This window comes from Poecilia latipinna, unplaced genomic scaffold (assembly GCF_001443285.1).
Source record: "Poecilia latipinna isolate Pla-1442-1.1 unplaced genomic scaffold, P_latipinna-1.0 Scaffold324, whole genome shotgun sequence".
NCBI classification, from domain to species: domain Eukaryota; kingdom Metazoa; phylum Chordata; class Actinopteri; order Cyprinodontiformes; family Poeciliidae; genus Poecilia; species Poecilia latipinna.
The window spans coordinates 67,124-79,379 of NW_015112940.1; the positions used below are offsets into that span (position 1 = coordinate 67,124).

Genomic DNA, 12,256 nt, shown 5'->3' on the forward strand with positions numbered 1-12,256 from the left:
CTTCTTACGCAGTGCTGTTTCCTTCTTAATTAATGCACCTGCAAACCCTAAGAAAACACTAGCTTAATACATTTTCTTTTGATATTTTTTTGTTTAGGTGTGTTCTTTTTAAATAAAGAAGGAAATATTTCAGGATTTTTTTCTTTTCTTTTTTTTTTTGTCTTAAAGGGAGACGTTAAACTATTTAATTAGCTGTGTCATTTTTCTTGTTCTTACCTTTTCCAGGAATCCTAATGGGAGGGTTCATTAAGATCATCGAGTTCCAGGAACTGGCCAACTGGAAGGTACAGTTTGCATCAACTGGATCCATAACTCATTTTGTTTTTTTTCCCACACTGGAAGCTTTTTCTATTTATTGAAACAATCGCACACCAGACAAAGATATACACCATCTATTCACTGCAAAAATATTTGGAAGGTACGGAGGGATCTAAACTGGCATGATATATTCTAGGATAGAATAACACTTCTTTTTGTATAGTGCAGTTACAGTAGGGAACATTGTGGTCCATTTCCTTATCACTTAGAAAATAATCTCATTCTACCATCTCGATCACATGTCAGCGTCTAGTGGCTGTCTCTTCCTCTTTATCACTTCTCATTTTTTGCGCCTTTCATTAACATTCCTTTTTTTCCCCCGCTAACCAGTGAGAAAATGGACAATCAAGGGGTGGAGAGAAAAAGTTGTTGAGTGAGAGAGGAGGGAGGTAAAGAGGGCAGGTTGTCAATGTTTCTTACACACAGGGATCCATTGTTTGTTTGTTTTTTCCCTAGTTGTGGGCCCCAGGGTGTTGCTGAGTCATTGGCTGAAGTAATTAGAGCCCCCAAGGCCCCTCGGCCCAGGTTGTCCCATCCGGTAAATCTGCAGGTGACCATCTCTGTGATTGTAGTTGATTTTCAACAATCAGGCTGTGTATGTAGGCCTGAGCCTTCATGATGGGTTAATACTAAGAAACATAAAAAATTAAAACAGAACAATCTTTTCATGTTACAACCACAAACTTTAATCATCTCATTTGACCATTTGTGGGAGGACTAGAACACACCTAATTCCAAGATGACTCCTTATGTCTTTCTGTCAACATTGTCTTTTTTTCCGTCGATCTTCCATGAAGGGAACATTTATGGAGTGCATAGCTAATAGTTGTCATGTCAACAGATTCTTCCACCTGAGGTGTGGAAGACATGTAAGGGCCTCCTGGCTGCTCCTTGTTCTGCCTTAGTTTATATGGAAAGTCATGTTTTAGTAGCTTGTAACTGTGCTGTACTCGTTTTGTTTTGGATTATGGATTGAACAGTGCTCGTTGAGATGTTCACAGTTTTGGACATTGATTAATAACTTAATACTACTTTAAACTTCTCTACAACTTTATCCCTGACATGTCTGGTGTTGGTCTTCATGATTCTGTTCTCTAATAATCTGAAGCCTTCACAGAACAGTTACATTTAGACTCGCTCCTAATTCACTGAGAAAACTTGTGATGTAACTGATTGCACTGAATTGTATTTGGAATGTAAATGAGGATGGTGTAATGTGCACTCAACAATTATGTTCTCTTTTTCAAAGTTTTAAAACCATGCATTTCCTTCTACTTCACATTTATGCACTTCTTTGTATGACACAAAATCCCAAGAAATTACATTACAGGTTGCCGTCGTAATGTACCAAAGATGTAAAAATAAAGGAAATAGTTCAAGGTTATAAAAATGTTTTGCAAGTTTTTGTAGGTGTGGGCAATATGACAGAAATTTATTATTATTATTATTATTATTATTATTATTATTATTACAGTATAATCCCAATCTCAGTTTCTGCATGTTTCTGCAGAAATTTCTGCATGCACAGAAATAATCAGTCCACCATCATTTAGGACAAGGAGCATTTCTAACTATATGGAGCTTGCACTATTATCTGTCAAGCAAAACTGACATTTAAGAAATATATTGCTGTTTTTAGGACACTGTCTCCATTTGTTCTGTATGACATTATAAAACATAAAAGATTATTTTTAAATAGAAAAAAAAAAACTTTATACAGGTAAAGTTTGCTCTTGTTAAATAATATGTAACAGTGTAAAAGTGTCGTATCACGTTTTATGTGGGAAAATTAACACATTTACCAATTTAATATTATAATTCATGTTAGCATTATTATTGGCAGCAGTAGTATTTCGTCAGCCTCTCACCAACACACTCAGAATGTTTTCTGGATTAAGTGAAATCAGCCAGGGATAAATTACACCCTGTAGCTTGAAAACATAATAAACTCCGCATTTAGGCTGTGGGGTTTTTATGAGCAGAAAGCTACTGTCAGCATGTTTAATTAACTTTATGGTCTTTGGAGTTCAAATAGCTTTATGATGTACGTAGATAAGGCTTTTATCATGAAGTTTTCTCGTATTAGCTCTATGAATAAAGCCATAAAATGTGATACAATTGCATTAGCTGCTCTGCCACATGTGTTTAGACTTTGATATCGAGTTCTTCTTGTCCAATAAAGTTGACAAGCTGGTTGGCGGTTAAGCAAATAAACCACCAATCTGAAGTGTGTAAACATTTAGCTACATGCTTATTTACTCACCATAAGCATTTAGGAGGGGTTGGGAAGAGGACAGCTCCCTTAGTGAGGACAAGAGCACTCCTTATTTTGTTATACACTCAAAAACTCAGATTTTGTTTTTTAAAGCGTAATTACTAAATATAGTTTTATTGGTAATATTATATTCAGCTAACTATATTAAATGCTGCTACAACCATTTTTTTTTAAATTGAGGGAATAAGTGGAATACCAAACTCCTGTTTGTCTGAGCAACCACGTAGAACTGGATTGCATAGAATGTACCTTATAGAAAATTTCCTTATCTGTCTTCTTTGGCAGTGCATCAACATCTTTCTAATCATTTTCAATCTAATACACTATAAAATTGTACAACACTAGTGTTACTGTTTCCTGGTCATGAATAATCCAAATGCCTGTTGCATTTTTTGCTTAGACTGCCAACAACATTTCTGCTGACACTACCCTACTTGGTCCTGTTAAGTTTTAAAAACATGTTTTGTACAGTGCAAAGACATGAAATCAAAATTACAACGATTGAAAACATGATGAGGAAACCTTCGCTCTGTCCCCGTCTCCACTATTGATGCCCGTTACTGAAATATTTTGAGAAAAACACTGGGATTCCCACAGTTCTTAATGTGTGTGTGCATTTGTGTGTGTCTGATAAGTTTCTTCAGAGAGCTTATCAGACTTGCACTTCTGCGTTTGTCCATGCCATGTCACAAACTGTGTCACACACTGACCTCAGCCTTCTTAAACAGTTCCTAAATAATATTTGCACGTTACTAAAAGTTTCTGTAATCTCTTCCTTTAAGAACGGATTGGTTCTGCCCTTACAGTCTGTGTTACAAACCTTCAGGCTCTCTACAAGCCACCAAAAGTGTCATGCGAAAACAAACTGCTGTTGCTGTGGCTACATGAACATGTGCATGAGCAATTTCTTTAAAGGTTAGATCTGAAAGTGAATTCTTGTTTTCTTTTCCTTTGCAGTAGCACCAATGTCTTGTGCAGAACTACGATGTAAGAATCACACAAGTCTCTAAATTGCTGAAAAGAAAAAGCTTTCAGAAATCACCTCTTCTTATTTTGTTGCTACACATTAAAGCATTAGCTTAAATATCAGCAAGTTTAGGTATGTAGCTTATTTCTTTCAGCTGCTTCCTGATCAACCAAGATCAACACATTACATTCATCGTCATGTTCTATTTCAGAATTTTGACGCCATCCTCAATTACTAATTAAAATGTTGCTTGTCATTCTCCTCACCTTAAAGAAGTAAAGGAGAAAAAAAATAAACACAATATTTAAGTTAGGATTATTTTTAAAAAGAAATATGTGGCCTCTGTCTTTGTGGCCGCCTTTTTATTCCTAAAAACATTCATTTTGCAGCTTGCACTCAAACTAGTAGTTGGATTTATCTCCAGTTTTCAGTGTAAAATTCTACTACCACAAGAAAACATTAATTTAGCTCAAGATGTTTTTATACATCTGTGCAACTGCTCCTGATTGTAAATGGTGATATGTTCATGCAAGCTGATTTCCCCGACAACGTGTCACAGCTGCTGGTCTGTTGTAACAGTTTAGTTGACAAGACGGATGTGGAAGAACACCACATCAGCTTCCATCTCCATTTTATGAACTGTTGCTCCGAATTAAAGATACTTACATTTTAAACGGTGGCGGATCAATGACCCCTTTGGATTTGCTGCTGTTGATCATCTGCGCGTAGGTGCATTTGTACCATTGCCATTTTAAACAAGAAAGTTAGTTTTAGTTATCCATACGTCTTGTTTTTTTTTTCATTTTCTCTTTTACTTGTTTTCATTTCTTTCTTCTTTTTGTAATTTTGTTTGACTTAAATATTAACTCATTCAGTTACATGAAAACTGCAAAAATCTTTGCAATTATTGCAATAAAGTGCTGCTGAAATGAACAATCAACTTTCTTTTACCAATTCTCTCATCAAATGAACAAACGTTTGCCTGTGTGCTCTTCTCATTCTTTTTACTCCTTTCTTTTTTTCCTTTCATCTGCCGATTTCTCCCTTGTGCTCTGACACAGATTGAAGAAGAAATAGCGCTCTGGTACAAAGTAACCTTCTAGCAGCAATATGTCTCCTAGGCAGAGCACTGACAGAGAAAAGCAGGTGAATATATTTACAACCTGGCTAATAATTTTCCATTCCCTCCATTATAGTGTTGTATTGACTGTACTGAAATAAACAGGCTCATCGTTTTTCGTCAGTGGCTGCAGTGGTGGGTTTTAAGCCCCAAAGGGCAGCACATACTTTTAATAGATGGCTCCCACGCCAGAGAAGGAGAGAGAGAGAGAGAGAAAGTGACACATAGAGACAAGTTTTAATTGTGGTTTCAGGGGCCTTTTTCCCTTGTGGTGATGTCACTGGTTGTCAAAGCCAAGCCTCCAGGGACCCTCCGCTCTGAACAGTGTTCTCGCCTATGGACCCTCTCATGTTTTTTTTTTTGTTTTTTTTCCTGATATCTCTCGGCTTGCTTTTAACTGCATTTCCTTCATCTTTAGGCATTCATCTTTTTTCATTAACTTTGCATTCAGACTCAGCACATACAAATACCATATCAACCCTCTGCTTTCTGGGTTTATCCATTTCATCTTTTTTCCCCCTAAAATATTCTGCTATCTTTTCTGCTTATTATACTGTGCCTTATGGAAGCATTCATACCCACATTTTGCCTCATCTCTTTCACAAACCTCAATGGATTTTATTAGAATTTAATATGAAAGATCAGCACAATTTAAGGCAGTGAAATAAGAGGGAAAAGATACATCAGTTTTAGATACATCGTACAAATAAATCTGAAATGTGTATCATCTATCTGTGATTAGATCCTTTTATTCTAACATCCTTGAAGAAAACCCAGTGGAACCAATTGTAAAGATCTTAGTGGTTTGTTGGAGAAAGTCAGTGAATAATCAGCATCATGAAGACCAATGAACCACAACAGATGGATTAGGGACGACAAACTTGTAAAGAAGTTGTAATCAACATGAAGCCAGAATTACAAAGAAATACTTAAAATGCCTAGTCAAAGTACAGATGGAACTCCATTTGGAAATTTGTTATAAAGCTTGTAGCTCAAAGACACACCACAGAATAGGCAAATATTTCACTATAGTAAGCAGAGCTGGTGCAGGTAAAACCCCCCAAAACCTGCAGCTGTTCTAGCAAAATGGCAAAATTCAAACGTATTTCACAAATGAAATGTATGCTTTTCTTTCTATTTCACATATGTGTGCTACTTTTTCTTGCCCAGTCACACATTCTAGTTGTTACGTGACAAAATGATAAAAAGCCAGAGGACTATGCCTGTTTCTACTAGACACTATATCCCCTATGACAGGCGTGTCCAAAGTCACTCCTCAAGGGCCGGTGTCATACATGTTTTAGTTTTCCCCTTGGCGGTAGTTACTACCTCCTCAGCATGTCAGTGTTCTGGAGATGTCTGCTAATGCGCCCTTATTTTATCCATGTGTGTGTATTTTATCCACTAAGGAAATAACCAAAACATTCAGGATACCGACCTTTTGAGGACTGACTTTGGACGCCTTTGCCCTGTGTTGTTTGGCCTCATTTTTTGTTGTAATTCTGACAGAACCGGACCCAGTGTCTAAGCATTCATTTTTGTGGCGTGGAAATGAATAACTATTTTCCGTTTTCTCAATCAACTGTTATTCCAAGAAAAGGTGAAATGTCCAAGCTAGATTAGGCTAGATTAGTCCATTTCTGCTCAAGTTCTTCTCTGTTTCGGTGCTCGTGTGAAGACATGTTTTATATGCTTGATCTATCACTCCAGTCAACAATCCGATGTGCCAGTGAAACATCTGAACGCATGCATGCGGCAGGAGTGCAGCTGTAGATGTCAAGTTGCAGTTAATGCGTGGCATGCCTTGCTGTGTCCGTGGCTGTAAGCTGGACTGAAAGGTGGAGCTCTACTGGAGATAAATGTCAAGTCACTAACATCAACTTTGCCAACCTGGAAGCAATGGTTGGCCTACTTTTCCTGAAATTTGAATGTATTATTAGTAGACAAACTAAGTCAAACCTTACCCTTTCACCTGAGTTGCACGTTCTCTGATGCTGAGTGTTTTGTTGTTTTTTTTTTTTGTTTTTGTTCGATTTTTAACTGGAAGATGAGTAATTAAAAATTTGTTTTGTACACAATGTCCTGTGGCGTCATCCCTCTGTTTCTGTTTTTATTAACATGTCATATTCTCTTTACTGTTAAACAGGACTGATTGGCTATAAAAGTTACTTAGATAACAGTGGCAGGTCATACGTTTGGTACCTGGGCTCTCAGAGGGACTCCTATTACATTACAATTATACAAGCAGCCAATACTAATAAATCCAAAAAGCACAATATAGAATGGGGTATTTCAAGAGATCTTGTTAAAACCTTGCATCAACATCAGTGTTGAGTGATCAGATTTCAAGCATCCTGCTCTGAACGCGTCATTCAGAGCAGGTATTTTAATGTGTCATCCTGAGTGGACACATGAACCAGATCTCACTAACTATGCTTTGAACAAATAAACAGAGAAGACAGCTAGGACTTTCTTATGAAGGTTTCCTTTAGATGATTTTTTTTTTTTTTATGTAATCACTATGATATTAAAAATATGTATATAATGGTAGGACGTTTATAAGGCACACAGAATATAGAGCGAGATGGAGAGTGGTGTTTGTTCAGCAGCCTGGCTGACATACACCGGGCAAGACCCCGCTCTCTTTTACGATGTCCTGTTCTTTCAGGAAAGTCTGGCTTTCTTGAAAATGCATTTTTAATCATTCCTGAGAAGGAGAAGCCAATTTCTCCTTCTCTATCTGCCATTGTGTGGATGAAATAAAAAAAAATAAATAAATAAAAAATACAAGTATTAATGTCCACAGCACAGATTGCTGAACACAACCTTTACTAGCTGTTCTGATCATCCAATCAAAGCTTGGAAAATGTCTGACATCTTTTGGACCTTCGAGCAGGCGCTGTGAGGTCATATCGATTACAGAACATAGGCTTGCTCTCTGGATTGTGAAGATCCTGGACAGATTAGATTAACCTTGGCAACACAGAGAGACTGAAATCTGATAGAGCACTAAATTTAATTGAACAAACATTAGAATTTAAGTTATAGATATATTTGTTAGGGTTTCCTGGAGAGAAGGTTTTTCAGGCCCTGACAGCCCACCACTGGTAGATCATTAGGCAACTTTTAAAACTGCTTATGTCAGAGTTTTTGTACTGACCACAAAGTCCTCCGAGCCCCTTCTCGTAAACCTTAATTTTGTGATATTTTCATAGCAGTTTTAAGATACTCATAAGTTTAAAATTAGATTTGTGACTGGCCAATGCAGTGCTTCTGATTCAGATCTTTGAAGTATTTTTGTGAATGTGCCCCTCTACTTTTTTGTTAATATGAAAGCGATTGTTGTCATCACCAACTGCTTGTGGACTTATTGAGGTGGAGAGTCAGGCTCTACCAGCTGTCAAAACTGACTTCCATTAAACAAAGAGGGAGATTGTTTAGCAGCTGCAGCAAACACTCACTCGCCCCTTCTCTGTTCCTCTGATAGAAAACAATGCCAGCGTCTACCTGGAATAAGATGAAAAACTCTTGCATGCATAATGTCTTTTGATTTTTGTTTTACAAACATGAATTATGCACAGAATAGGTACACACACCTACACACATGTCGCTACTACAAAAACGCATGTGCATCATGCACAGCCAGAGAGTAGCGCATGGGCACATGACGCCAAAGCCTTATCTGGGCGGCTGGCCCATTTTGCTGGGAAGCAACAATGACTTCATTATACTGCAGAAATAATCACAGAGGTCACTGGGATACTGTGAGTGCAGACGTGGGCTTGTTTGTGTGTTTGTGAATGAATAAGAGACTTGGGGATTAAAAATAGAATAGTCAGAAATTTACAGCTGCTTTTATGGGATGTGTTGCTAATGGAGGTTGACGGCATGTGTTGGGAGGCAGGTATGCCTCCTGACAAGCAGCTGATGTCTGCATGTGGTCATCCTGGAGTCAGCTTTGTAAGATGAAAAGGTGTTAGTAGTTGCTCATTGCATTATTTAAATTGTTGGTTTATTAGCTGCTGTTTCTGAATGTCATGCATTTCCTAATTCTTGCTCTGTGGCCAAAGTTGATGTTGCGGATTGTTTCATGCGTATTTTTAATGTGCTTCTTCTTTTGTCTTTCTCTCTTTCTTCTCAAGGAGGAAGAAATGTTTCGACCCAACATGTTTTTCCTCCTGCTTCTTCCACCCATCATATTTGAATCTGGATACTCTTTGCACAAGGTATGGTCACATTTTTAACTAAACCTGTATTTCCAGCACACCCCTGCCACTTGATGAGTTAAAAGTGGCAATTCCAGTTTCAACCTGTGGCATTTTCTCTGACAGAGTAGAGAAAATGCAGATAAGAAGTGCAGTTTATGTAGGCGGTAAAACAATACTTACTGTACAAAGTGACTCCAGGATAAAAGGAGGCAACAATGTGCTGAATGAGCATGCAACTCACAAAGAATGATAAATCATACGGTTTTGGGTTGGGCCGCCTTGTGACTGAAAAGTCAATACAATTGGGTGTACTTAGTTTCTGTGGGTTGTTATTCATGTTCTCGTCCTCCTCTGGCCCTCCTGTTTGAAAGGCTGCTCGACCACTGTCTACAAACAGTGGCCCAGTTTATATATCCAGCAATCTTATTGGGATCTTGTGTGAATGCTTTGAGAACATTAATTCAGTGGGGGAAAACACCACCTCAAAGGACAGCTGTGTTTACAAAATGTTTGCACTTTTTACCACATTTTTTTTTAATACTTTGTAAAACCTAATGTTCTAAAAGCATTTAATCTTTTCCTGTTGCATTTTACAAGGTTGGAACAAGCAGGGATATATTTTTTTGACTATTTCTCCACTTTCTTTTGAATATCTAAAATTCTCAATCCTCTATTTTACATTCGTCATTGTTTTTTTTTTAAATGGGATGTAAATTTAGTGCAGGGATATTTAAATCCAGGCCTTGAGGTTCTGTGTCCTGAAGCATGTAGATCTGTCTCTGGTCGAACATACATGAATCAAATGACTGAATCACCTCCTCAGTATGCTCTCAAGTTCCCCAGAGTCCAGCCAATTCCCTCAGCATTTGACTGAGGCGTGTTTAAGCGTCTTCAAGTTGCAGAACCCTGGACCTAAAGTCCTGGAGTAGAACTAACCTGCAGAACCCTGGACCTAAAGTCCTGGAGTAGGTATTTATTGGCCACTGCTATAGCCAATAAATACCACGGAAGAAAGGTTGAGTGTGTTTGCACTGACCCATTTCTGGGTTAAACTTTCACATGCTTAACCCAGAAATGGGTTAAGCATGTGAAAGTTTAACCCATTTCTGCACAACTGAAAATTGGTCACACTAAATTGTCTAATGTCAGAGTGACCAATCAACCTGACAGTCTGTTTGTTGGGCTGTTGGAGGAATGCAGAACCTGGAAATTTAAACTCTTTGGAGAAACGCTACAGGCCAGATTTCAAACGCAGAACCTTCTTTCTGTAATTCAACAATGCAGCCTGTCATATTTATGTCGCAGGAACAGGAAGTTGTGGAATTATATTTAAGCAAATTCAGAAACTGAAATGTAAATAACAGGAGATATTGCATTCCCATTTATTTTAGATGATTTGGGTGCCAGTCAGTGTGGCAGTGGGGATTCTATAATTAAAATATTTCTTAATGTGGGATTTTCTTTGCCCACTGAAAACATGTGCTTAAATTCATGTTATATATTTGTTTTATTTCCTATGTATGAATATACTACCGTGATTCAATAAAAAAAAACACAAATGTTTTTGTGTGCATATCTGTATTTGTACCTTGACTGTCAATCAATTTAGGAGTGGCAGTGAGTTATTGCCAGGCAAAAACAATTTCATATGCCCACAGTCTTTTTTTTTATTTTTATTTTTTAACATATGCATGTACCTGTACTGTGGCCTACCTCTTATTATAATGCTGGACATGTGATATGTAATGGTGCTATTTGACATTGCATACTGTCCATGGATATCTGAGCTGTGTATTTGTGTGTGTATTCAGGGTAACTTCTTCCAGAACATTGGCTCCATCACCCTCTTTGCTGTGATTGGTACGGCTATCTCTGCCTTCATAGTGGGCGGAGGTATCTACTTCCTAGGCCAGGTGAGACAACCAGCTGTCAACAAGTCTGGTGTTTAGAGAAACATCATACTTTTAAAATTGATTTTTGAAATGTTCAGGAAAAAAACTGAATTTTTTTCTACTAGAAAGCCAGGTAGATGTCAATGAATATAAAACTAGTGTCTGGATCATCATGTCTAGAATCTCTCAGTGGACCTTTGTCTTTTCTTATTTTTGTCTGACAGGCTGATGTGATTTATAAGATGACCATGACTGATAGGTAAGGTTTGAATAAAACCATTTGACATTTTGTTCATGTAAAAGAAAATATTTCACCTATAAACATTGTCTCTTTCCGTAATTACTGTTGTTCGTTCTGACTGAATGGTTCTAGAAAGTAAGATGATATAACAGTCAGACGTGGCTCACAAACAGAAACTACGTACCCATGTGTTATTGGGGTGGAACTTCGGGTTGTTCAAAATTTTTCTTGGTCCACAATCAAAGGTGTGTAACTTGGCATTAGGCACAGTGTTTGCTATTCATATTCTTGCCAGTAAGGAGGATATGTTTTTCAGCCTTCCTGCTTGCATGTTTTTTTTTTTTTTTTACGATTGGTCACAAACTCCTCAAAGTACTTTTTGATATAATTTGGAGAATAAATCCTTACAACACCAACAAACAAACTGATGAATGTGCCTGAACACCTCCTTTGACTCGACACACTCTTTTCTGCTCCCAAAGATCTGTAGCATTTTCAGTCGTGGTAAATTATTTGAACTTCTCCTTTTTGTACAGTATGAAGCCTGAATGTCTGCAAATGTCTTCTGTTATTTTAATAGCCGAATTTGCTTTCCCATTTCAATCCAACTTCCTCGTTTAGGTCACAAATGTTTTTTTGTTAGTTTTTTTTTTTTTTTTTTTCATGTGCACTGCAGAGTTCTTAAGAGTTGGAAAACTTGTTTTGCACGTGGCAGTTTTATGCTCATGTTTTGCTCCTTTGCTTCACAGATACCATTACGTTAAAGCCATTTTAATTTGTTAAAGCACAACCTTCTCTTTCTAATTCTCTTCAATCACACTGCAGCTTTGCCTTTGGATCTTTGATCTCAGCTGTGGACCCTGTAGCCACTATTGCCATATTCAATGCTCTCAACGTGGACCCAGTCCTTAACATGCTGGTGTTTGGGGAGAGTATCCTGAACGACGCCGTCTCCATTGTCCTCACCAAGTAAGAGTCTTACTGTAGTTGCTTTAAGCTCGTCCACACCTTATGGTGACACAGGTTTCCACTACTAACTGCCTTCATGATGACACACAAAGGGCGTATTTATCCAAAACATTTCCAGAAGTTCATAACACTCAGATGTTACATGAAGTTATAGGTAGTGCAACTTGCAAATATTTCCATATTCTAAAACTTTTTTTTTTTTTTTTTTTTTTTTTTTTACTTTAGGGACACTTTAACCCCCAAACTTTTGAATTTTTTTTGGAAAA

At 37.5% G+C, this 12,256-nt stretch overlaps 1 protein-coding gene across 2 annotated transcripts in view; it reads left to right on the forward strand.

The window, feature by feature from the left end:
- Positions 1-12,256, forward strand: part of slc9a8 (solute carrier family 9 member 8) — a 33,303-nt gene that overhangs the window by 5,482 nt on the left and 15,565 nt on the right. For both annotated transcript variants that reach the window (XM_015035109.1, XM_015035110.1), the window contains exons 4-8: positions 226-284; positions 8,823-8,906; positions 10,700-10,801; positions 11,005-11,039; positions 11,847-11,990. In XM_015035109.1, the coding sequence (XP_014890595.1) occupies positions 226-284; positions 8,823-8,906; positions 10,700-10,801; positions 11,005-11,039; positions 11,847-11,990 (424 nt within the window). The remainder of the gene's footprint in view (positions 1-225; positions 285-8,822; positions 8,907-10,699; positions 10,802-11,004; positions 11,040-11,846; positions 11,991-12,256) is intronic.